We start from the raw sequence: 27,024 nt of genomic DNA, 5'->3' as shown, positions 1-27,024 counted from the left end.
AGTTTTTCCCTTTTCCTTATTTATTGTTTTAAAAATCTGAACTCTGATTTAATACATGACTGTGATTTATGGAAAAGAAACCAAAACTTGAACTGAAACTTGTTTACAACTGTATATAATGTTTAGTGGAAGATCTCAGGACATCAGAGTTTCAATTGAAGATTATTCCACATTTTTATGTCAATTTTTCTGTATCTAATTTTACCTTTTTGTCTGCATTTCATTTAATAAGTTATACCAGTTCTATCTTTTCAAAACTCCTTTTAATCAAGTTTTTAATTCAAACATTATTGTAAAACTCCTGCTTAGTCATTTCTATAGAATAGAGTGTTCCATATTGTAGTACGAGAAACATCAGACACGTTATATATTGACAGAAAAGGTCCAGAATGACTCTTTTGCTCATAAAGGTTGTTATAAAGTGTAAGATGGTCTTAAAATCTGCAAGTCAACGTGATGCTTTTTACCAGCAAGATGTTTTATCCTTTCAAGATGAATAAATTATTTTAAGTGTAAATATATATTTTACAAAGAGCTGAAGTTATAGTGAGTTTAACTGAGATGTATTAATGCTGAGATATTATAAAATGTGCTTTTGTGCAAAATTATAAACAGTTGTGACGGTCACCGGCTACATATAAAGACTTACCAAAGCATCTAATGATTTCTATTGAGTATGAATCCCAACAGTTGTTGATAATATCTCAGAATTTGTTGGGGGACATGGACATAAAGTTGAGCAATTCAATAAAATATAAAATAAAATGGGACATGGTGTTCGAGCTTGATGGATTTGAGGTTCAACCGCTCTCCTCTTCAGCGTCAAGTATTTTACTTGGAACATGTTTATGAGTCTTTTGAACAGTTTATAGTCATTTAAAATGAGAAGGGTTAGCTCGAGATATTATTTCCTGGTGATTTGTGTGTCTGCAGGATTTCTCATTCAGTGTCGTGTTTAGGAGGAGGAAGAGGATGTTTTGGGATGAATGTGTAAATGAGCTGGAAAAAATCATATTGGGGGAGATGAAGATGTGGAGGAGGATCAGAGAGGAGGCAGTCTCTCTCTCTCTCTCTCTCTCTCTCTCTCTCTCTCTCTCTCTCTCTCTCTCTCTCTCTCTCTCTCTCTCTCTCTCTCTCTCTCTCTCTCTCTCTCTCTCTCTCTCTCTCTCTCTCTCTCTCTCTCTCTCAGCAGCTGCAGCAGGACAATGGACCGTCTGCACCGCGGATCGTAACGGGCACCGGGTCTGCTTCAGCAAACCGGGGACATACGGTAGGTGTACCGGGGGAGGAGGGGGTCACCTACAACCCCCCCTGGTCTTCTCATCTCACCGAGTTACGCTTCGTTTTCACAAAGCGCCGTTTGTGTGCGGAGCGGCTGCAGGAAGGAAGCGCCGCGGCGCAGCGCAGCGGGCAGACACCCAGCGGGGCCTGGCTGCCACCCGTCCGCCTCCTCCCGGGTCCCAGCCCGGATGCTGGACACCGCACCATACAGCCACAGCTGTGCCTCGGTATTTATTTCCTACTGCGTGATCATTTAAAAGATCCAAATTCGTCGGGAAAACCTGCTAATACCTTCTACTAGAAACGTCATGCGAAGCTCCCTAACAAAAACATGACATTTTAGGTTATACTGCTTCCCAGCTTGGGTAAACACGTCGTCTGATGTCAACATTGATACGTACGGATGAGTGAATGTCTTTTCTCCAAATCGGCGCACGAGTAACTGAATAAATTAAATGTGTTTCAAATTAAAATCCAATTAAGTGCACGCGTCGCCTTTAGGAACGGTGTTTATTGACGTGGGAGGGCTACGAGGACACCTGCGAAAACAGTGCACATTTCACTCGTAAACAACGCTGCTCTGTGTCCGACACGAACGCCGCTTTCATTGACGGTGTATATATTTCCAGTTTTAGGATAAGATGTCATTGTAAAGCTAACACTTGTATGCCAGAAGGACAACCCTGCTAAAACCGACGGTTTTCGGATGGGACCTCGGAGCGCGCAGCATATGTCGGCTATGCCAACAAAGCCTCCCTCCCTCTGTCTCTCCAGCTAGCCCACAGTAGCAGCAGCACGCAGTGTGTGCCAGAGTCAACCTTCCTGCTAGGCCGAGCCTCCACAGATGCAGGGATTGTGGTGTGAATAGACAGAGTCATTGTCTCCACTATAATGTCCCTTCTGTCCAACAGCGAGTTGCGTCCGGGCGCGCAGTGATAGAGAGATGCTGTGGAGGACTGGAGGACTTATTACTCATGTCTGAACAGACTGCTGCCAGTTTGAGAAACATCCCTGACTGCAGTGTTGCACCTCATGAACTGTGTCTGACCACCACCGCATGCACACAAAAGGCAGATGGGAATGGCTGCACAGGGGCTCCCACTGCTCCTTGTGTGACTGGATGTCACCGTGCAAGGTCGTTTTAGCCATTCAGACCCCCCCCCCCCCCCCCCCCCCCCCCAGTCAGTAAGAAACACCAGCTGGGGGCCGTGCGCATGTTTGTGTGTGTGCAAGCCTGTATTTACTGATGGGAGGAGGCATTCGGGGACTTCCCATAAATAGATTGGAAGTCAATAGTTGTTTGCCTCCATATGCTGAGGATGATGGCTGCAGACAGTCAGATGCTGCTGCTGCTGCTGCTGCTGCTGCTGCTGCATTGTTTGTATTTTAGATGGCGTTGCCCCCAGTGAAGCTGTGTGTGCGTAACATCCGTGGGAGGAGGATGGGAGCTCTGCTGAGCAGATAGATGCAACACATCAAAATGAGATGAAGAGTGCATGTGTTGGTGCTGTGACAGGCCAGTTGATGGGAGCTATACAGGCAGATTGTGCAGCAGCGTTTACAAGACGCGAGGCAGCTTTGTGTCCGATGGTGGAGATTATTTATCCCTTATATGTTAAACCGAAATGTAGGTTGTTTTTTTTTCTATGTCATCCACTCGTGGTAAAGACTTCAGGGAGGATGTCGATTTCCTCTAAAAGAGAAGTGAAGACTCCAACAACATGCTTCAATACAGGAGAACAACATTGTTATTCATTGTTACATCAACTACACTGACTAACTGTTGTTTTAGTCGATTTCTGCACAGGAGGAGGTGTCGTGTTAAAGTAGATGAAGAATTTGAAACACGCACTAACATTTTATCTGCATCGGAATCTGCAAACTATGATTGTGAAGCATTTCTGTTAGTTTGTAGATTATGGCAGTGAAATTTAGTCAAAGGAGATAATCTAATCTGTGGTTAAACGGCTGTGACCTCAGCTTGTCAGTGGTAATAAACATGTGTAATAGTTTGTATGTTCATTTCTCTATTTCTGGACTATAAGTCACACCTGAGTCGAAGTTGCATCCTGTAAAAGATGCGTCACAAAGAGGAAGAAAACATGTATTGTGTACATGGTGCAGTCACCATCGATGCCGCTCGCCCAGCAGCCGACTATCTGTGAATTTGTGCATTTGTACGTCGCGCTTTTAACCCACGACCGGCCCATCTTTGTTTTCGCCGCCACTGGAACAGTTTCTTTGCGTTTCATTGCTCAATTAAAGTTTCTCAGAAAATATTTATGCTACTTTTTTTCCATTTTCTATAGTATAAATTCTACTTTTCATCTAGCTGCATATTTCTTACTCAATCACAGTTCTAATTGAGGTTTTATTTCTGTGATGCTGTTGCAGCATTCTGATATATGTATGTCGCATGACCAGCCAAACCACTGGCCTGTTGCCTACAATAGTAATGGTATGTTGCTCGTGTTACTAGTATTTTGTATTTTTATCTTGCAGTGGCTTTTTGATGGAGTATTTATATCAGCTTCGTCATTCTCAAAGTTCTTCATTGTAAAATATGAAAAAGCCAAGTCCATTGCATGTGAGCCTCTCTGGCCTTCTCTTTTCATTCCCAATTACGATGAAGTCTTTACTCACTTTTTAAAATTTTTTTATTCCTCCTTCCCAACCTTTTTAAAAGACGTTCAATACGGGCATATTATTCAAAATAAATCTGAATTCCTCAGTTTAAATTTCAACCAATTATGTTTGTGCAGTTTATTTTATTTGAATATAAGATTTTAATAATTTAAATGCCGTTGTATTCGGTTTTCATTCACATTTCACGCGGTTTTTCAACTTTCTTTCGACGCAGCCTCCCATCATCGGTCTGCTGCTTAATCTGGAGAGATCACAATCGCTCACCACAGGCTGAGATTGAAACAAACAAACAAAAACCAAAAACAAAAAATCCTCAAAGAGGGAAACCAGAGCGCAGTTAGGCGTGACGCTCTGGACTGAATGGCAGGAAGCCACCCCGCACCGCAAGGGATTATGGGTAGGCCAAGGGCAGATGGAGTTGTTCTTAGAAAGAGGAGCTGGTGCTCGTGCTGGAGGCAGTTATTCCTCCACCGCTGCAGGAGTGGAGAAAACAAGGGAGGGACTTCTTCTTCTCTCTTGTCCTGCTGCTGAGGAGGAGGCTGGAGGTCAGGTTGTGTCTGACCGAGTCTCCAGGTTGTGTTGGACAGTGTGAGTCCTGGAGCGTCCAGCTTCGGCTTAACAATAACAGGAAAGACGCTGAGAGCTGGAAGAGCCTCGTGTGTGTGTGTGTGTGTGTGTGTGTGTGTGTGTGTGTGTGTGTGTGTGTGTGTGTGTGTGTGTGTGTGTGTGTGTGTGTGTGTGTGTGTGTGTGTGTGTGTGTGTGTGTGTGTGTGTGTGTGTGTGTGTGTGTGTGTGTGTGTGTGTGTGTGTGTGTGTGTGTGTGTGTGTGTGTGTGTGTGTTACTTCTGGAGGCGCCTGTCCAGGTTCTTTGCTTTACGTTTGATTTGCTCACTTGACTTCACATGATCAGTGTGTGTGAGAAGATACTGTTTGGCAACACAGTGTCACAAGACTGTGGTTGCAGTGTGTGTGTGTGTGTGTGTGTGTGTGTGTGTGTTTGCTCCCCGTGTGGTCAGGAGTGCCATCTGGAGTCAGTGTGAAGCCAGACAGTGCCGTAAACTGTCACTTCTGTTCCTCATAACGCCGTTTGGCAACATGTGCGACTGTGCCAAGTTAAGAAGTGACCATGAAGAGGATTTGAATCATGTTTTTATCTTGGCTTTGTCTCATTTTGCAATATATTATAATTTTATGACTGCGGGTGTTCTATGATTGTATATGTATAGGAGTATTCATCATTGTTGTGAACACGTCTCCTCACACATTCACATTATTAGGATTATTGTGTATCAAACCCTAATGATTTAAATTGTGACATATTTAGATATTAGGTTTAAATTATACGGAAAGTAGAGAGTGTAACACTTTTGTCTTGTAAACAATTAAAAAGTCATCTAAATTAATCAACAGTCGTAATAATGTTTTCTTCTTTAGATATCTTTATTGTCGATGTTTATGTTTATTGTCGACTGTTCTCTGTTTGTAACATGGTTGTAAAAGTGCCATTTAGATATAATAAGATTAAGTTAAATATTTTGCAGGGAATATTTTGTGTGCCTGCCGCTCGCTGCCCTCTAGTATCTCCTCCATACTGCTACTACTAAGTACATTCAAATACCAACAGCTCAATTATTGTGTGTATGAGTGTGTCTGAGAGAGGAAAAAAAATAAAATGTGTAATTATAACGGTAATAGTTTGAAGGTAATAATAAAGTACCGGTAATTGTTCAAAAGTAGAAATAAAGTACTAGTAATAGTGAAAAAGTATCAATAAAGTACCAGTAAAAGTTAAAATGTATCAATTAAGTGGCAATAATAGTTCAAAAGTATCAAAGTACAAGTAATAGTAAAAAAGCTGTAACATAAAGCTATAATTAGCAAACTAATGATTTATTTTAGGGCCCGTTTCCATGGCAACGGTTTCAAGTGAAAAGGCAGAACTGTTGTAGTTCAGGCGTCCGTTTACACAGCGATGGCGTTCAGCCACTTAATACGCAACTTTTTGAAAAAGGCTCCCATTGTGGAACTTTTTGAAAATGCCCCGACTCAGTCGCCGTGGCGACGGGCGAAAACGAGACTGTTGGTAAACGCTCGGGATCGGTCCCGAGTAGAGGGCAGAGGTACATTTGATGTAACTAAAAACTGAACTGGCAGCATGTGAATGATCTCATCTGTACCAGAGCGGCAGCCACACAGTTCCAGTATTGATTAATCCTCACAGTAATTACGTTTTCCAATCAATTGCTGTGTTTATACTCTGATAGCGAAGACCAACACAGGCAGTTTTAGCCTCCCACAGGCCGAGGTGATAAGAATTCTCCTCCTAACAGAGCCACAATCACACACTTTTGCTTCAGACGTCACCTAATTGACCCGATGGCGCCTCGGCGGTTTTGAGTGGAGCCAGTCAATCGGCGGTCGTTTGAGGAGTTTAGTTTGTCTGGAAAAAGGGACGTGGCGCTCCGAAGAAACAAGCGACGTGACGGAAGTTGTTTTCCTCAGCTATCCAGTGGAGACGCGTGTCGCTGCGTCGTGTCTGTGAGCGGAGCGCAGCTCAGAACGACAGACTTTAAAAACATTCATTTACTTATTAAAGAGCTGGTGTTTGCGCTCGTTTTATTGGCTGTCCGTTCAGGCTTTCTTCAGACATCGTTTCAAGTTAAAACGCGTCGTTTTCACGTTTCCGTTTCAGAAATGTTTCGCTTTTTGTTTTTTTGTTTTTTATAGCATTTTGAAAATGATGTCCGCTTCCACAACGACAGAGATGCTGAGATTAATGTCGTCAGCATGTCGGTGCCGTTTGTTTTTGCAGTGAAACTACAAACACGCAGAAAACAAGACGCTATATAAACTAGAATATAAACAATTTCCGGGTTTTTCCCTCCTTTTTTTTTTTTTGTTTTTTATTCCTTGTGATAATTATCTTCACGTCTGCAACAAGCGTTGACTTCAGTATGGACGGGTCAGATTTGGTGATCACAGGTTAAATTCTCCTTGATCTTCTACCTTTAAAATCCTTGACAACTGAGATAAAACCTTTATTTTTTTTAATCAACCCTACCCGTCCCCTCTGGGCCGAGTTTCCAGCTCCTGGAAATGTCGTAACGTCTCGGTTTGATGTGGGCGATGTGCGTTGACCGTGGATCTCCTCCTCGCTCCGTGACATCACACAGGTGCTGCTTTTTCATGTGGCTCGTCGTCGTTTACGGCGTCTTTTCTTTCAACCAAACTGGAAACTCTGATTCAAACTTTTCCTCAGGGGCCGTTCTAAAAGCATCAACGCATTATTATTTTTTTATTTTTTATTTTTTTACATCGAGCTGCACAATGTCATATCAATGTGACGGTGCAACTGAAATGATGATACGAATATTTACACCTTGGTTGTGAATTTTCACACAAATCCCACAGAGGCATTTATTTAAAAAAAAGAAAAAAAATAGATTATTCTCTGGTTCTGTCTTCATTAAATGAAGCAATCCTCTTCAGCTGCAAAAACATTCATTTCTCTTCTTGACCCACAATGTCCAATGTTGTTTAATTTGCCTGTTTATTATTGACAATCACATCTTAATCACAAACATAAAAGAGGCAATTTTGAACCTATTAAATCTGCTATGTGACTTCAAGTGGCTGCGGCATATATTATAGGAATGAAGCTGAGGTTATGTGACGTATAGGAAAACCAATGTATTCACTGTGACTTTCACTCTGCGCATTTAAAGTGACATTACACGATTTGAGTATTTACAGCTATTCATAACTGTAATCAAACCTATGTTAAGCCTCGCCCGCGGTCTCTTTCTAATAAGTATTTCCTCCTCAACTAATGAGTAGGTCCCTGCTGAGTCTCCTCTGTGAACTGGTCATGTGATAATATCTCCCATTCCTGGCAGCAGCCGGTGACTGTGGTTGGTACTGCTCGTAATATACATGATTGCAACTGCAGATAAACCTTCAAGTAGTAATAATGTGTTCGAGAATGTTTGACACCACAGAGAAATATCACGAAATGACAACTGATCTCGTTGGTGAAACAAACATAACCGGTACTTTGAAGCCAGTATTTCAAAATATTGTGGGTCTTTGTATTTAACAAGCTGGCGTACTAATCCAGCAACAAACTCCCCAAATACAAAACACAAAAAAAATGAAATATTTGCCAGTCAATAGGAGATTAAGATTCGATTATTTGTCACATGAAGACATACTGAAACTTGTCCTTTTCATTAAACCCGTCCGTGTGGAGCAGTGGACAGACCTTGTGCAGCATCCAGGGAACATTATAGAATTAGAGGGTTAGAGGCCGTCCTCAGGGAGGCTCATCGGTGACATATTGGCAGCGAATCGCAATCAAACCCACTTATCTGAAACGTGGCCACCTTCAATTATCTTCATTATGCAGACACCCAGGAGACACTCGGCATATCGGCTGTTGAGTGTCTCCGGGGTCTCCTCATCCATCGTCCTCCTCCTAATCAAAACTAAACCTGATGGAAACGTCGGCGTCAGACTGACCAGCAGCCGGGTTGAGAATGAGAAGGTGGTAGTGAGAAAAGCGGCGAGATATCCAGGGACCACAGGAGTGCTTTGTGCTCGTGCATCGCTGAATTTCCAGAATACGTTCGGCGTTCGGAGTGGCAGCGTGGAGACGTGTGAGGTCACGGTGTCTCATCGTTTTAATTGGATTAATTTGACGGCTCCCCGTGTGCCCTGTGCGACGCGTCACATGTTGTGATGCGGCATTGCAGGTTCAGTGACTCATCGATTTTCAGCAAATATGACAAAAACTTTCCTGCATTAGAACAAAACAAAACAAAACAAAAAAACTCATTTCCATTATCATCTTCTAATCAACTGATTTGTTCCTGATTCAGACGGCGAATGTGAATCCGCTCCAGGATGCTGCACCCTTCATCCCTGCTGACCTGCACTTCACCGGGGGGCATCTGACTCGCCAAACATGATGAAGACCGAGCCCCCGTCGGCTACAGGGGGCAACGGGGCCCCTAGTGGCACCGGCTCCAACCTGCGGAGTCCCTCGCCTCACCGTAATGCCTACGAGGCGGGCCTGGCCGCCCTGAAGAAGGCCACTGACCACCTCAACAATGCTGCAAATGGAGGCGCCAACCCCTCGGCGAAGCCCGCCCCACTGCCCCGCCCCACTGGGAGGGGCCGGAAATATGGATCCAATGTGCACCGCATCAAGAACATGTTCATGCAGATGCAGTCTCCCGGTGATGAGGAGGACGGAGCCAAAGTCATTGGTAAGAACCGCGATTAGACTCGGGTCCCGTTCACGAGACGACGTCTTCGTTTCAGAAAGGTTTCGCATTTCCACGCATTTGTTTTTATAATCTAGAGCTACACTCGGTAGAGCGCAGAGCCTAATATGGGACATTGTTTCATAGTTTTGGGGGATTTTTTCGAAAACGGTTTGCTGTTAACCTCCCAAAATCTAATCGATTAGTCCGTGGATGATGAGAAATCATCCCTGACGATTTCATGCAATTGGGGTTAATAGTTCTTGCGAAAAGTTGGTAAAATACATACAGACAATCAAACCAATAAATAAATGCATACATACCAATAAATAAACAAATGCAGACGAAAACACAATCTTTCAAAGGTAACATATGTGCACAGACAACAATACGCTATAAATACGTATTAACAATGGGAGAACACGGACATTCACATGCACAGACGACCAAGTTGGGTCGTTATTACCGTGACTCTCAACTGTAAAACTACCAAGTCCGGGGAGAATATGGAATCATGACACTCTGGAGTTGTTGTTATCGTCCATCTCTTCCCACATGTGCAGTCAAACTATTTACTACGGCCGTGGTGCGCACTAGCAGTAGACAGGTTTTCACTAAGCTGTGTTGTCAGTGGCTCTGACCCCCAAAACACAACGAAAGTTGTTCGTTTTATTTGAAAACGTGGCGCAAATGGGGGGGTCTAAGAGGTCACATGGGAGTCGGTGTGACAAATGCTTGGAAATGATATTTGTTGACCTGAATCAAAACTGAGCAGCTGTAACAGGAGTGTGTCTTGTTTGTGGCTGGTATAGACCAGGAGGTGAAACTGTCCCTGCCGAGGGCGTCCAGCCTCAATGAGAACGTCGACCACAGCGCCCTGCTGAAACTTGGCAGCACGGTCTCGGAGAGGGTCCACCGGTTTGACCCCAAAGCGCCCGGGGAAAGCGGTGGCTCGGCTGCAGGTATCTCCAAGCTACAAGAGACCAGGAGGATCTTCGAGCAGCGGACCCTGCAGGTTAGTTTCGATACCTACTTGTGTTTTGTTTAGGTTTAGTTTTTTTACCCCGAAGTCTGACTGTTGTTTTTGTTCCTCCAGGAAAAGCAAGCTGCCACTAACCGCATCTTGCTGAAGAAAGAGCGAGCCTCGGGCTTCCAGGACAGCCGTCTCGACGTCGTCGCCCGTTTCAACGGGTCCACCGAAGCTCTGGACCGACTCGACGACCCCCCAATTCCCTCATCCGTCTCCGTCTCCTCTGCCGCGGCGTCGGTTAACCCCGGTGAGGCCGTCAGCCCCACCGTGAGCCAGCTCAGCGCCGCGTTCGAGAAGGGCGACGTGCAAAGCAACGCCTACCTCCCCCAGCGTCGCTCGGCCCCGGCTTTGGCGCCAAAACCCAAACCTCCGGCCAGAGGAGAGTCCGTCGAGAGGAAGGTGAAGGTAAACTGGCTTGAAAGTTTAAAACTAGTTGAAGATCGTCAAAATGTGTGAACCCATGAAATGGCTTCATGGTGACTTCTTGTCTCTTTCCTTCAGACGAAGACGTCTCCTCTAACCAATGAGGACGAGGAGGCATCAGGACTCTCGACCGGCCAAGCAGGAGAGGTACCAGTCGTGACGGATTCTGGACAAAGCAGTTTAGGGGACCTAGAGGAGAAAAACGGGTTTGGACAGTCTGGAGAGCAGCTCTCCAACTCCTCGTACTCCTCCTCATCTTCAGCCACTGTCGCCTCCTCTTCCTCACTGGAGGCCAATCTCGCGTCGGACTCACGCCCCGCAGAGACTGACGCCACAAGCTTAAGTAAGGTGACTGCGGCCGAGCTGAATCCGCAGGCCGACGAGCCGGACGGACCCGAGGCCGCCGGGAGGCTGGTGCAGGCCGAGGTTCACGCCTCGCTGGAAAACGGACAGAAGGAGCCTCCGTCTTCCTCGCCTTCCTCGGAGGAGAAAGGAGACGACTCCGAGGAGAGGGCCAAGGAAGACGAGGGCAATGACGAGGACGGGTCAAGGAAGGAGGATTACTCCGAGGGAGACCTGGTGGATATCAGTGCGTACAGCGGGCAGGGGGAGGAAGACTCTGGGGGAAGCCAGTTGGACGACGACGAGGATGAGGACGAGGACGAGGACGAGGAGCCGTATCAACCGGAGACCAGTTGCTCCGAAATCGCAGGCCTTCCCGAGGAAGAGGAGCCCGCTCCGCCCAACAGGAAGATTTGTTTCAGCACGAATCCGATCAAGGTGAGTTTTGTTTGCCCCCCCCCAGAGATGTGACGTATGAATATCTGAAACATTCGGTTTCTAAGGGGAACTCCTTGATGAAACACTTCCTCTGTGACTTTATCGTTTTACCATGTTGGTGACTTCATTTAAACAAGGCTGTAGGCGGTCTTTAGAAGAGCATAGCAGCTACGTCAACAAACTGTTCCTACAACAATTTGATTTATCTTTCTGTGAACATGTAGAAAAGAAGACAATGATTTCCAACAAATATCTTTAACTTCAGGCCACTCGTTCCCCCTTCCTCAATACTCCTCATTCAGTTTTTATGCTTCTGTTTTCACAGTCTTGAGGAATATTTGGATTGTTCAACCCTTTATTTGCCTTAAGGGGATTTCAGATACATATATTGAATATTACTCAGGTATGAACTGGTTGGGCACATGGCAACTTGATGAATTGTTATTAAAATGTTCCTCTCATGCAGAGCGTCCTACCACAGTCTAAAGATGTGTGGGATTGATTAGGTGAGAAAAAGTGTGGTTTATTAATTGGCTCTTTTGGCCGAATTGGTAAATTAGTGCCACAAATAATATAAAATAAGAAGAAGACACTAAATGGACACTTCTTTTTTTACATTTCTTTTTCGATTCCTAATAAGTAAGAGAGTGTAATTGAAAAGACTCATCGACTTCCTCCTTCACTGCACTGAGGGGATTTTCACTCTGTGATTTCGCCACACTATTTCCTGCTGACTGAGGCTCAGACCGTGTGTGTGTGTGTGTGTGTGCGTACGTGTGTGTGTGTGTGTGTGTGCGCGCGAGGACTTACAGATCTTAATTTAACAGAAGCTCTTTTCTCTTCTGGATTCGTCGTGCATGTTCCGTCTTACAACCTTGCGGCGGGTCAGCTGTTTTAGCGCGACGCGCTGTGAAACACATTGATAGAGCTGTCACTTTAATGGGATTCTCCCCCCACGAGACCCAACCACCGAGCAGCACACCACAAAGTATGATGTATCTCATAACAGAAGAGGCGAGAACAGGGAGTACAAGAGCGGCCGTGATGGCGCGTCGCAGCATGTTGAGGCCCAATTTAATGTTGTTACGGAGGACAAAGACCACGTAATGGCTACTGAAGGTGAAGACCACGTTTCCTGCTCGGTCATGTCCACTTCACGTGGGCGGAAGAGGAAGGAACATGTTTTTAGTTTTCATTTTTTTGGATTGCTCTCTATGTCTGCCACGCGACCCCATACGGACTAAGATGGAGGGACGGACATTAGAAGAACACCGAGTGCTGGACAGTTTTAATGGGAAAGTGAAAGAAATTCGGTTGAAATGGTTTGGTGATGTATGTTGGAGGTTAGAGCTATGTAGAAAAGAGGATACTGATGACGGAGCTGCCGAACCGAGTGGTTAAGAGGAAGACCAGTGTGGAGGCTCATAGATGCAGCGAGGGAAGTAGAACGCAAAGAGAAAGAATAATGGTGTTTGACTACAATGGAGTGCCCTTTAAGAGATTAAAGTCACATTGGCTGGATTAAACCCAGTTCTTGTTGTTGAAGCCCGGTAAGACACGGTGATCTTAGCACCATCCCGCTGTCTTGGCCTCCAACCACAAGTGTTGTTTCTTTTCTCTTAGCAAGGTGCTCTGCTGCAGCCAAGAGGCTCTCTGTCCGGGCTTGTCTGGTGGCGCTGCTCCATTTCCAGAACTGGTTGGCAATTGTCGTCCTGACATCACGAGTTACTTCATGAAGCGCGAGTCAGCCAGCAGACCTCAAACCTCCCGCGGTGGCGTAACTAAGTCTCCGTCCTGCCTGACCCAACAACATCCAACTGTTGGATAGAAATAAACAATTACCAAACTGCCCAGCAGCTTATTGGTCTGGATGATTTTGCAGCTGAACACAGCAGAACTGTTCAGCTGATAGGAACTTGACCGTAGACATTTTTGCATTTAACTTTTCACACTTAGACACACACAAACACACACTTGGCCAGGTTGTGCTGAGCTGCACACAAGGCTGCTTCTGTGGAGTTGTGAAAAGCAGCAGGAATGCAGCAGGGTGTGTTTGTTTTCCTTGGAAAAAAAAAAAAAAAAAAACGTGCACGGACACGGACACACACACACACACACACGCACCCAAACAGGGGAAGCTGATCGATAAGAATCACAGAATGGAGCTTTGTTTAGATGAAAAGGCACCTGGTGGGCACGGAAAAATCCCAGTTCAAAGTCACTCCTGTTGGGATTGGGTGAGAGGGAAACGTGCCTCATTAAACATGTCAGATCGTTACGAAGAGAAGTAAAGTGCTGCAGCGTAGCTGAAACAATGAATTTAGAAAGGAGGAACATATATATATATATATAACCACAGAGATGAGGTGATCCTGGTTATACTCTTCCTTCTATGCAGTTATCTATCCGTCTGTTTTACCTGCTCGATGCCTACATACGAGCTGGAGCCTGTCCGTGCATGTAGACCTGGATACGATGCAAACAGAGACTGACAACTATGCACACACACACACACACACACACACACACACACACACACACACACACACACACACACACACACACACACACACACACACACACACGACGAAAGTGAAAACGCATCGTTTGTGCATTTTCGTTCCAGAAAAGTTTCTGGCTTAGAGGGCAACGTTATGCAGATGTCCGATGTCCGTTGCGCAGAAGCAGCAATGTTGTTGTCTAACAGCAGAAACTGCTGAGTGGAACAAAAAAAAAAAAAGTGAAGTTAAACCTCATAAAGAACCGTCTTACTGCACGATGGCAGCACTAAAACCACTGCAGCACCGCGCCACCGTCGCAATGCCACAACGTACAAAACAGCAGTTGTTCATCCAGATAATCTTTCTTTTGTCGTTAATGTTGACTTCAGCCGGCCCTGAACAAACTGTGTGATGCCGCGAACCACAGAGAAAGTGGCAGGATTACCATAAACGGACTAATAAAGACATTATATCCAACTATTCACCTCCTGATTGACACATCACACTGTTTGGGCTTTTCATTGTTGCGTTTCAGTTCCTGTTCCTGGAGGGTGTTTAATGTTGCTCTGCTGCTCTGACACACCCGGACTGGAGCGTCGATCAGGCTTCCTGCAGGTCTGACTGATAATATATTGATTAAATGAACGTGTGTTAGAGCATAGTTCATAACTGAAACTTACACGTCCATCAGACAGGTGGCGCTGACTCGAGTCATCACTCAGCCAGTGTGGGTCGGCAGCGTGTCGGCCTGCTTCCAGTTTACATTTCGGATTCAGTTTTCATTCATTCATGTGCAAAGCAACAAAACTGCATCTGAGCAGAACGGTGACAGACAGAAGCGGAATGAAACAATATTTTAATGTGAGTTTAAGTATGTAGAACGATTCTACACTTCTGCCATCCAGAACACCAGTGTCCACACGTAACAGGGAAGCAACGTGCAGCGAGAGGCAGTGCGTCGAGGCGTCCAGCCCGCCTCCTGCAGGACGTCTCGGTGGTTTGGCCTTTCGCCAGCGTAGTGAGCTCACGGTTTGTGATTGGCTGACTTGTGCAGAGGCTTGTCATTCAAGGCAGCATTAGAACGTTTGGATCCATTCAGGGCCGAGATGGAGCCGATTTGTTTACTCTTCACCACTGGATCTTCTTACTCTTTATTTCTAGTTAACAAACTGTGGTTTCAGTCTGCAGAGCGCAAAGTAATTTAGACTAAAAACACGGTTCACCTACAACAGTTATCACTAGTTTACATGTCTTGAAACCCACTCAAACATTATCGACTCCAAAATCTACCATGAGCGGGTGAATGTTGACGTTCACTTACTTCTCATGATATGATTTTATTGCACAAAACCAACAATATTGTCCCGCCATAAGGAAAGAAAAACCCACAGCAATGTTTCTGTACTACTAGTTTTATGTGACTTCATATGAACCAAATATCAATATACCCTCCTTGTGATGCATTCAGTCAAAAATAACAGGAATGTCTTGCAAAGTTTCTTATTTCTTTGGTCATAATTTCTTTTCATATGGAGCTAATCTACGATGTGTCCGAGATTATCCAATCAGCACGCGGCTGTGCAGTTTGAGGAGTGTGTGTTCTACACGGTTGTAGTTCTTAGTCCTTCATTTGTTGTGCCATCGAGTCCTGAGTTGTCTGTTTGGGTGCAGTTGTGTTCGGTTTTCAGCGGCTAAATCGAGATTGTGTCAATGACGTCTGATGGGAACGCACTGAAACAGACAGACACACACACACAGACACACACATACACACACCCAGAGCTTTAAAGTTACTCAACAGGAAGGAAACGTGACAACAGGAAACACTTTAACAATCCGGGCCTCTGACCTTGTTTGTGGCAGATTATTCTTGTGTGTAACTCGCTCTTTTACACTCAGGGACATATAAATTATCATTTTACCAGCACCTCCTACACACAGAGGCTTCTGGCTATGTCTCTTACCGTCTCTCTCTCTCACACACACACACACACACACACACACACACACACACATTCATATATACACATGTTTAGCATATTCACCAGACGAGGAGGAGAGAGAGAGAGAGAGAGAGAGAGAGAAGAGAAAGAGAAGAGGAGAGAGAGAAGAGAGAGGAGAGAGAGATGAAGAGAGAGAGAGAGAGAGAGGAGAGAGAGAGAGAGAGAGAGAGAGAAGAGAGAGATGAGAGAGATCGAGAGAGGAGAGAGAGAGACGAGAGAGATAGAGAGAGAGAGAAGAGAGAGAGAGAGAGAGAGAGAGAGATATGAGAGAGAGAGAGGAGAGAGAGAAGGAAGAAAGAGAGAGAGAGAGAGAGAGTAGGAGAGACGAGAGAAGAGGAGAAGTTAGACTCAGATGACGGACGAGAGACCTGATACTGAGAGATGAGAGCCGAGGTCGAGACCAAACTCCTGCTGCGGTTCAGCCCCCACCCCGGTTGCTCCTGGAACACACAGCCCTGGTCACTGGAGAGACGGATGCTGGTGACCTTTTCGAGGGGCGGTGCAGAGATAGGATGGAGAAACCATATGGAGGGGGGACAGTGGGAGCTTTTTTAAACATGGTTTTGGAAATTTTTTTTAAAGCAGGATGAACATTTGTGCTTGTTTTTCATAGAAATGAATATTATCAGTGTATAGTAAGATGAACGCTGGGATTGATGATTGTAAGATGCAGTAAGAGCAGTTTAGGACAAAAATATTATATGATCGATAGTTTTTATTGTTTTCAACTACAATAAACACAACACTGAGGCCCCGCTTAAGTAACAACATTATCAACTGAAAATGGAGAACTTGCGCGTCGACGGTGTTCGGAGCCGCTGGAACCAAAACGGCTCCCAAGAATTTTCTGGAAACGCTCTGACTGCGTTTCCGTAGAGACGGGGGGGACACGACAACTTTGCAAAAACCTTTCATTACATAAACAACCAAGAGAGCCGACTCGTTTTCAGCCATTTCTGTTTCAACCACATCATTTTCAAAAGGTTGTTGTGTAAATGTGAAACGTTTTCGAAACGAAAGCGCAAAAAAACTAAACAAAGTTTTCACTTGAAATGTTGTCGTGCAAAGGAGGGTATGGAAGCTGTGAGAGGAGGCAGGAAAACAATATGATGCACAAAATAATAAATAGAAATAAGGATTTTATCATACATAGACTAGGAAGATATAATAAAATATATATTAAGAATAATACATAGAAAAAAACAGAACCTGGGGAGGTAGAAGTGACGTCAGAATACATGTGACTGCGTGGAAAAGTGAAAATTCAAGGAGTAAACATAGTAAGTGGGTGAGTTCAAGTATCTGAGGGTCACATGAATAAAGCAAAGTGTGTCAGGGATGATGTGTGAAAGGAGGATAGCAAAGAGAGTGAAAGAAAAGATTGACAGAACTGAGACCTGCTATCATGAAGGCTCTCTCCGAAAGAACAGATTTAGAAGTTGTTTGAGAGGAAGATGCTGAGTAAGCAGGAAGGACAGGATTAAAACAAATACAGAAATGATGAGTATTTTAGAGATGAAGGAGCGGAGGCCAGGTTTAGATGGTTTGCACATGTGCTGAGGAGAGATGATGCCTTTACTGGACAGAGGATGTTGGAGACGGAGCCGTCAGACAGGAGGAGAGGAAACCCTCAGAGGTGATTCATGGATGAAGTGAAAGGAAACATGGATTCAGCCCGACTGGCTGGTTTTAATCTGCCGCCTTAAAATCGTTCATCTGACAAGAAAATCAGATATTGAGCCACTATTGGCAATAACTCATAGACTCAATCTAAAGCAAAGATTGCGGATCCCGATGCAATCCTTATGCCGCCACACAAACATCCCACTTGACCTCTGACCTTCATCCAGGTCTTCACCACCTATTCCAACGAGGACTACGATCGGCGGAACGACGACGTCGACCCCATGGCGGCCTCGGCCGAGTACGAGCTGGAGAAGCGGGTGGAGAAGCTGGACCTGTTTCCGGTGGAGCTGGACAAAGGTCTGCACAGGTTTTCTTTTCTTTCTTTTTCTTTTTTTTTTAAACGCCTGACCGAGTGAGAGTCACTCAGTCAAGCCTCTTACATAACGACATACACAAACACACATGCACACAATAACGGACAGGCCGCTGCCAGTGGACACACACCGTCTGTCTGCTCCCTTATCCCCTTATGGGATTGAATTTAGTGCGGATTAGCCTAATTAGCGGCTAGTAATTCTGGAGGTAATGGATTTCAACCCGAAACTGCGTGACGGCTGCTCTTAGCGCCGCACAATGGCCGTCACGCTGACGTGCAGCGACGCCGAGTGTGAACGGGCGTGTGCTCGTCATGTCGCCGTGTAGTGAAATCCTGATTTCGTGGACAGAAATAATAAATAAAAGGAGCATTTGTCTTTCAGACAGCGACGGTTTGGGGATCAGTATCATCGGTATGGGCGCGGGAGCCGATATGGGCCTGGAGAAGCTGGGCATCTTCGTTAAGACGGTGACGGAGGGCGGAGCCGCGCAGAGGGATGGCAGGTACCCACCTTCACCTGGACTCAACTTCTTAGCTGAGCCTGGACTGACCGACTGACCAGAGACCAGTCGGGGATTGTTACGAGCCCAGTACAATGTCGCATGACTAACAGATTAGATCCTATTTAAAAATTGCTATCAAGCTTCGCGCCTGTGGACGTGGAGCCACATGAGGATCTTCGGCTTGTCTGTAGTGTCTCATTATTCTTATTTTAATGTCGTCGTATAAAAAAAATTGTCTTTCTGAGGCCACAACAATGATTTCAAGTGAAAATGCTTAACTTGTGTTGTGTTTTGGGCGTCCGTTTTGCATGGCAACGACGCTCTGGGCCACTGAAAACACAACTTTTGGAAAACACTCCGACTCTGTCTCCTTGGAACTTTTCAAAAACGTCCTAATTCCGTCTCCATGGAAACAGGAGGAAAGGCAACGTTTTGAATTCGCCGCTACGACGCAGGCCTTACAAAATAGTTTTTTCTGCACGTATGAGTAGACGGGCCATAACAACGTTTCCGCCCATCATGAAAACTACGTCGTTTTAAGTGTTTCTGCCGTTCCCGTGGAAACGGACATGATTTAGAAAACGTTGCCGTGGAAACTCGAAACCTTTCTGAAACAGAAACGACGCGTTTTCACTTGAAACGTTGTCCAGCAAATGGAGCCTATAAGAGACTATGAGCTCGAAGCTCAACAGACAAATTTGACAGGAGTTAATTTAGGTAAAAACAACTAAAACTGGTAAAACAGTGAAAGAAGGTAAAGCTGGCAGAAGAGCTGAACAAGTTGAAATGGTTTAAACAGATTAAGATGTTTCAAAAAGGAAAAACCTACAATGCCAGCTAAAAACTGTTAGTTAAAGTACTTAAATGTAATCAGCAGAACTGTGTGTGTGTGTGTGTGTGTGTGTGTGTGTGTGTGTGTGTGTGTGTGTGTGTGTGTGTGTGTGTGTGTGTGTGTGTGTGTGTGTGTGTGTGTGTGTGTGTGTGTGTGTGTGTGTGTGTGTGTGTGTGTGTGTGTGTGTGTGTGTGTGTGTGTGTGTGTGTGTGTGTGTGTGTGTGTGTGTGTGTGTGTGCAGGATCCAGGTGAACGATCTGATCGTGGAGGTGGACGGCACCAGCCTCGTCGGTGTTACTCAGAGCTTCGCCGCGTCCGTCCTCCGCAACACGACGGGCACAGTCAAGTCGGTTTCACACACACACACACACACACAACCTCATCATAATGTGCGTTAAATCTCTTTTTCCTCACTCGACAAAGGAAGCTCACATTTCTCGGTACCGTTCGCATGTTTTCCAGGTTTGTGATTGGCCGGGAGAAGCCGGGGGAGCAGAGCGAAGTGGCTCAGCTGATCCAGCAGACCCTGGAGCAGGAGCGCTGGCAGAGGGAGATGATGGAGCAGAGATACAAGCAGTACATGGAGGAAGATGAGGAGGTGCCTTCACACACGCAAACACACACATACACACACACAACTAACGGGTTTGGTTTGAATGGCATCAAAACTGAACAGATATCAGCTTGTGTGTGTTTTTGTGGTTGTGTATATGACAAAATGTCCGTCTTCACTTCACCACGTGGCTGGTTGTTTTAAACTCAGTCCAGCTGCTCCACCTAGTGTTCATAGGTGGTAACAACACCACAGGAAAAAATATTCATGAGTCATTAAGAATAAAAGTGTGATAATTAGCAATGACATTTACACATTTTTTTTATAGCACTACTCAGGCACAAGGTGCTTTATGAGGGAATAAAGAAAATACATTAAAATAACGCCATTAAAACTCTTAATCTCAAGAACAATCTATTATTTATTCAAAAAGCTGATCAATAATAATACTCATTGTTTGATGAGCCATTTCAGTTTTTCATGAGGCCTCTGTCCTTGAATAGCTCTCTTTCTGTTTTATTGTTTTACTGTTTTATTGGTGTGGCCTTCATTGCATACCACACTTTATTTTATCTGGCTGCTACTCTGGGCAAGTGTACCTTTAACTTAAAAATATATATATATATGTATATAGATAGATAGATAGATAGATAGATAGATAGATAGATAGATAGATAGATAGATAGATATAGTTGAAAAGTTTTCACACATATTAAGTCTAAAATCAAACACAACAATACGAATCTAATCAAACAAAATCGTGTCACTGATTGAGTTTTCAGTAACGAGCAAAGCTGCTGCAAGTTTTAAAACTAAATAAAATACACATGCAAAAATCACTTTTTTTATTTGTTGACCAGGCGTTTTAGACCATCACATAAAATTCCTGACTGATATCTTTCATGCACATTTACTGAGATGTTTCGTCACATATTTTTCACACCTAACTGCAAATAACAGAGAATATTGACGCATTAACACTCATTCTGATTGGATGTTAACTGGTCTTCTTGTGCATGTGAGGCTCAGGATGAAGGGTCTTAACACGGAGGCGTGATGTATGAGCCCGTATTTTAACTTAATGCGTTTTCCGCCGCGATAAAAAGTTGCCGTCAGGCGGGAAGGACGTGGCGGACAGCAGCTAATGTGAGGCTAATGTACTTTGTAGTTGTGCAGAGAGGAAGGAGACACGTGCTCAGCAGAGTGGTATCGATCGCAGGAGGCCATTTAGCGGCTGATAGATGCGGCGGCTGGTTCCAGAGGTTTGAGGCTGACGTGTCAGACTGCCGGCGAGGCGGCTTTTTCAATTCATTTGTAACTTAAACCACCGGCGATGTGTATCGTCCTGTGATACACGGTCATCTAATGGCATTATACGGCACCTTTAGGAAGGGAAAAACCTGGAATTTGGTCTGAACTTTGGTTTCTCAAACCCGTTTTTTCATTAAAAAATGATGAGCTGTTCGTGTTTTATAGTTGCACCATTTTCAAATAGGAAAAATGTTAAATGAAATAGTTTTATCGGCGCTTCCATTTTTTTCAAACAGCTTTATGCAAGTTTTTAGTTTTTTTCTCAATTCATACATAAAACTATTATAAATCTTAGTAACAACAATACAGGACTGTGAAATCAGTTAGGGCTTTTAAGGCCAGAATTTACACGAAAACGCATCGTTTTCTCGTTTTCGTTGCAGCAAAGGTTCACATTCACGCGGCAACAATCAGAAAACGAGGTCCGTTTATACGGAAACACTCAAAACGCAACAAAAAGTTTTCATTTTTCACTTGAAAATACCTGAAAAGACATTCAATCCCAGATTAAAAGCTAATAACTCATGTTATTCACTCACACTGGACGACAAACATTGTTTAAATCAAAAGTTAACTTGTAACTGAAGTTTTTCTATTTTTGAAAAGTCCATATCGTAGTAAAATCTCGAGGGAATCTCTTTAAATGCACTGAATGAACTGTGTTGGTCAGATATTGTGAATTGTGCTGATATAATCTAATATGTTCCTCCCATTTAAATGGCTTCTTCCATTCTGGATGACTAGTTTAGAGTAAAGGAATATTTGTAATGGTCAGGATTAAACTAAAATGAGTTTGGCACCCTATTCCAAGCCTGACTACTAGAAATCTATGTAACTGATGCAAAATGAAGATTTCTACTTTGTCAGTTTGACAAATTTGAAGTGGCGTCACATACAAAACATTGGAGACTCCGGCCGTCACATTAGGAAAATGGGGAAAGAGTTTTCTCCCTACTCACGTAAATTTACCTCCTTTTTTCACACGCAGACGGGCGAATATGCGACAGACGAGGACGAGGAAATGAGTCCAATGTTTCCAAACTCTATCGAGGTTTTTGACCTGACGGAGAACCAGGACACGTTGTCTCCGGTGGAGCTGGACCCCGAGAAGCTGGCCCACAAATTCAAGGAGGTATGAGCGATCTTGGATTATTTGGAATCTTTCGATAATTCATTTATTTTATGCTTGTGAAGATTTTTTATTTTTTATTTATTTTTTGCTCTAAACTTGCCGTTTGTCTTCACATCATTTTCCTGCGTACAGCTCCAGATCAAACACGCAGTGACGCAGGCGGAGATCCAGCTGCTGAAGAGAAAGGTAAAAATATCCGATGCGGCGCGGGGCACAGGCGAGAGTTTACGCGTGCACGAGTGCTTGTTGGATGACTTACCGCTGTCCTGCCTCCCACACGCCACCTCCTCCCTCCCACGTCGACCCCCTCCCGCCTCCAGCTGGCTCACGCCGAGCAGGATAAGTTGCGTTGGCGGATGGAGCGCGCTCAGCTGGAGCAAAACATCCGAGACAGCAAAGAGAGGATGGAGAAGCTGGAGGGCTACTGGATGGAGGCGCAGTCCCTGTGTAAGGTAAATCCACCAAAAGGCACACGACGTGGTACTTCCCGAGGAGCCGTCCAGGGGGTCTCTCTTTCGCAGACCGTGGAGATTGTGTCGTCTAGGCCACTGACGGCGGGTGTTTGTGTGTTTCCAGGCAGTGGACGAGCACCTGAAGGAGACGCAGGCTCAGTACCAAACCCTGGAGAGGAAATACAGCAAAGCCAAGAGGCTGATTAAAGAATACCAGCAGAAGTGAGCAAAAAAAGTTGAAAGCAACTGGGTGGACATGAACGTACTTTCCAGACTCTAAGGCCCATTTATTTACACGACACAACGTTTTCAGTGAAAACGCATCAAGAAGTTCTGTATTCAGTGACTCCCAGCACAGAAAAACACAACGAAGGTTTCCTGTTTTCTCTTGAAAACGGCCTAAGACACTTAAAATCATATAAGTTGCATTGACGTATCGATAATAGTTTCCATTTTTGGTGACATAGTTTTTAATTTTTGTTTATTTCAATTCTGCCGTGTAGCCTTTTCTGTTCGATAACATTTTACACGCGCTTTCAGTCAAAACACAGTAGTGACGGAGGATGTTCTTTGGTGCTGCGGCAACATTCTGCTGTCAGACAGTGACATCTAGTGGTCACATATGGCACATCGAGTATATTGCTTCTTAGTGTCAGTCCCATGACCGGCCAAACAACAACAACAACAAAACGTGACTTGTGGTCTGGAACATATGGTATCGTAAAACCTTTTTAAATTTTTTATTTTGGATGTGTTATTTGAATGTGCAAATTGCAGAGAGATTGAGTTCCTGAAAAAGGAGACAGCTCAGCGTCGAGCTCAAGAAGAGAGCGAGGCCACTCATAAAGAGGAGACGGACAACCTGCAGGAACAGGTGAAATCACACTCATCACACTCAAAAAAAGCACAAAATAACGTCACCAAAAGCTACATGAAGCTCTGGTGATTAAGGAAGTATGTGTTATATAGACATAAACCTCGGATATTTGCATTTTTTTCATCGTTTTCAACATAATTCCAGGATATTAAACTAATCTTCTCCCTCTTTCAGTTTCAGTTTCTGACAGAACACACTTTGATTTGAAAACCATTGGATACTGAATCAACTAGTGAAGAGTGACGGCTCTGATTTGATATTTATTCTGAGCTGAACAATGATTTCATTTGCAGTCGTTTGATCACATCTCAGCCTCTGACATGACGACACCGAGTTTCTACATGTGTTTTGTTATATGAGGAGAAGAAGAAGTAGTGATGATAACCAGCAGGAAGTAAGATGTAGTTCCCATTCCGTTGGAAACTTTTTGAAAACACGTAGTAAGTAGTTCTTCTGTACATGTGTGAGCAGGTGGGCAATAACAAATATGGCGGCCTTCACAGTGGAGGACACGAACGCCATTTTTAAAACATCGCCCTGCAAACGCCCCAAAAAAAGATTTCTTAATCATAAACGCAATAAACAATATATTTTCACTTAATGTGAATGGAACAATGACACAAATTCTTATAAAATATAATGTGATGAGCAGCTGAGCTCAAAACCTAAAAAAATGTAATATTACATTCTGGGGCAGGCAAAATATTTTTATATTTCTTCCCTTAATATTGTAATAATTTCATTACATTGTAAAGTGAGTGAATGACTTATGGTTTAGATTTTAACTGCTTCAATTTGAATAACACAGAAATAATGAGCTCTGAAGGTTTAAACTATTTATTTATCCGTATATCTATATAGAGTTTATTGTATTTGTGTACGATTGCTGTTGCCCAAGTCGTTTATAGTCTCCTGCTCTCTATAATCTGATTTCTCCATTCATCAGTACAACATAATGACGAGCATTAACCATATTAAGATCACATTTAAATTCCTTTAATTTTGCATTATTGACCCGTTATTACATTTGAGGTTTTAATACATTATATCATATAATATTCAGGTCGTTGTTACATGTCCGGCTCTGACCTTAATAACATAATAACTGATAAACTTTGATATAAAAACACAGGTTTGTCATGCTGTAATGTTTTGAAGTTGGTAAAATGTTGCATTCATGTAAAATCTTCCTGTTTAAAAAAAAAAAAAAGTAAATTAAAAAAAAAATAAATTAGAAAGGTGGGGCAATATTTTAATTATGGCCGGTAATGCAATACTTCCCAATAATGTAACAGTTTGGACCTTTTTCAATGTAATAAAGCCCAAAGGAAAATAAAAAATACAAATAGGAAAAAAAAAACTAACACAGGTTTGTCAAAAATAGTAACAACAGTTTAAGTATTGATATTTGGAGACGAGAACCGAACCGCAGCCAGAAATACCAGAAGTATGACTACGTTGTTATCGATCTGCAGGAGGAGAGTAAATGAATCTTCTGCTCCTCTTAAAAGCACAACAGACTCGAGGTTTCAGGAACATTTGACGCCGTCGTGGCTCGTGAATATGATGACCCGTGAAGAGGCTTTATAAAATAAGCCCGTAAAGAGCTTCCAGAGCTGAGCACAAAGAAATCCTGTCATCTCCTGGGTGACGATGATGACGATGATGATACAAGATCCTCCTTTTATTTTGTCCTTCCTCTGCAGATTACGGACTTGGAGACCAAAGTGGATGCCTTGAAGACCCCCAACCCCTCGTAGACTGCTGCTGCTGCTCCCGACCTCCCGTCTGCGACTGGAAGAGGAGGAGCTCCGCCTTCTTCCTGACCGGGGCTGCATTCTATTCCAATCACTCCACTGCACGGGGAGGGGGAGCGACAAAACCGACAGGGGGAAACCTTCTCATCCGCAACACCCGCCAGTGACCCAGTTGCTCCAATCCCAGAATGCACCACCCCCGCCCCTCTTCATGTGTCTTCCTGGTACCCGCCTCGGCAATCAAACACCGAAACCACACTTCTTTTTCATTTCCTCATGAACAGGATCTCAGCAGACTTTTTTCCCGTGGATCAACTTTTTTCTTTTTCTTTTTTTTTTTTTAAAAAAAGCGCTTTTAATAACCAGGCTCGTCACAAAGTGCTTTATAGAGTGAGGGGGAGACGTGAAATGCAGAGTGAGGAACTCAACACACGACTGTGGCGACGCGACCGGACGAGACCTTCGCCGAGTGGGAACAAACGTTGATTCTCTCTCTGAGCCGGTGGGAACACCCGAAGGGACCGCCGTGACTCCAGCCGAGAGGCGGAATCTCAGTAGAAACACGACAAAACTCTGAAAAAGGAAAACAGCCACCACACCGCCGATAGTTAAAGTAATAAAGATTTAAAAAAAAATAAAAATAAAAACAACCTTTGATCCAACCTGTGAAAGTGCAGAATGCGACAGACTTCCCTCTCCGGCATTTGGCTTCTCTTTCTTCCAGCTCCTCTCTCTGTAGTAAGGAATCAAGCAAAAGCTCTTCAGGTTTGAAGCTTCGGCGGCGTCACGTTTGTACATATTCTATACGTTAATTTAAAAGAAAAAAAAAAAAAAAAAAGCTTTTGGAGCAGTTCAATTGGACGTGATGTCCGAGAGCGAAGGGAAAGTTTCTGTTTCATCTCGTTTCTATCGACGGCAAACAGGGTGCGAGTTGTCCAGCGTGTGCTTGTGAAGCCTCTTAGGCGGCGTGTATTAGTCCGGTGTTTACTGCAGTATCTGTGGGTTTACATGCACGCCGGCCTCCCGTGATTCAGGGTCAGGCGTGCGACTTGCTTTCCTGGCGTCGGTAGAGGGGTCGCTCCCAACACGGGCCGACTTCTCACCCGAAGCCCAAAAATGCGCGAGCTGGAATGGACGGGTCGGTGCTCGTGGAGCCGCACGGCCACGCCGGGGATATTCAGGGAGTTCTCAGATCAGACGCTCAAACATCTCTTGGAGGCGGAGAAATTAATGCTAAATGTTACGCCATGGTTTGTTGTTTTATTCAATCGTTGGGAGGGGGGGGGGGGGGGGGGGTGCACTTCTCCCCTTTTCCCTTTTAAGCCAGAAAACAATGATGAAGAGAAACGTGCAGGGTAAAAACTATTAATATCATTAAAACACGGAGGATTCCCTTCGATTCAGGGGTGTCAAACATGAGGTCCGTGGGCCAAAACCGGCCTGGAAGAGGCTCTGATCCGACCAAACCACCAAGAAAAATGCAAAGAAAGCACAGCTTTCTTAAAAGTAGTGACCATGCATGGTAAAGGCTCTAAAATATAAGTTATAGACGGTTTTTTTGGGGGGGGACATTTCTCTGTATTCTGCATAATTAAAATTGGCTTATAGTTGCGATTGCTGTAAATTTTGGTACCAATTGTTCATGTCTTCAAAGAATAGAGACGTTTTCCAAACGCA

The 27,024-nt window shown here is 44.2% G+C and overlaps 1 protein-coding gene across 3 annotated transcripts; it reads left to right on the top strand.

The window, feature by feature from the left end:
* The first annotated feature begins 1,170 nt into the window (after positions 1-1,170).
* On the top strand, positions 1,171-26,220 carry LOC308124573 (neurabin-2-like). 3 transcript variants are annotated; one of them, XM_080487649.1, is made up of 16 exons: positions 1,173-1,270; positions 1,355-1,508; positions 8,805-9,194; positions 10,004-10,206; positions 10,288-10,626; positions 10,723-11,424; positions 17,779-17,911; positions 18,313-18,433; positions 19,507-19,611; positions 19,728-19,863; positions 22,118-22,261; positions 22,394-22,447; positions 22,582-22,713; positions 22,838-22,935; positions 23,491-23,587; positions 25,297-26,220. In XM_080487649.1, exons 3-16 carry the CDS (start codon positions 8,891-8,893, stop codon positions 25,348-25,350), a joined length of 2,622 nt encoding a protein of 873 aa, XP_080343775.1. In that variant the 5' UTR covers positions 1,173-1,270; positions 1,355-1,508; positions 8,805-8,890; the 3' UTR covers positions 25,351-26,220. The 3 variants fall into 3 exon arrangements, with proteins under 3 accessions (XP_080343774.1, XP_080343775.1, XP_080343776.1); XM_080487648.1 differs by lacking the exon at positions 1,355-1,508 and having other exon boundaries at positions 1,171-1,270; XM_080487650.1 differs by lacking the exon at positions 1,355-1,508 and having other exon boundaries at positions 1,179-1,270; positions 10,288-10,620.
* The last annotated feature ends 804 nt before the right edge of the window (positions 26,221-27,024 follow it).

The sequence above is a fragment of the Lipophrys pholis genome (genome assembly GCF_963383615.2).
Source record: "Lipophrys pholis genome assembly, chromosome: 19".
NCBI classification, from domain to species: domain Eukaryota; kingdom Metazoa; phylum Chordata; class Actinopteri; order Blenniiformes; family Blenniidae; genus Lipophrys; species Lipophrys pholis.
The sequence above is the reverse complement of the archived record's forward strand: the minus strand, read 5'-3'. Positions and strand labels throughout refer to the sequence as shown.

Coding starts and splice junctions, on each gene's coding strand:
- LOC308124573 (XM_080487648.1), top strand. CDS start 8,891: ATGATGAAGACCGAGCCCCCGTCGGCTACAGGGGGCAACGGGGCCCCT. Junction 9,195..10,003: donor GGACGGAGCCAAAGTCATTG/GTAAGAACCGCG, acceptor TGGCTGGTATAG/ACCAGGAGGTGAAACTGTCC. Junction 22,448..22,581: donor TCCAGCTGCTGAAGAGAAAG/GTAAAAATATCC, acceptor TCCCGCCTCCAG/CTGGCTCACGCCGAGCAGGA.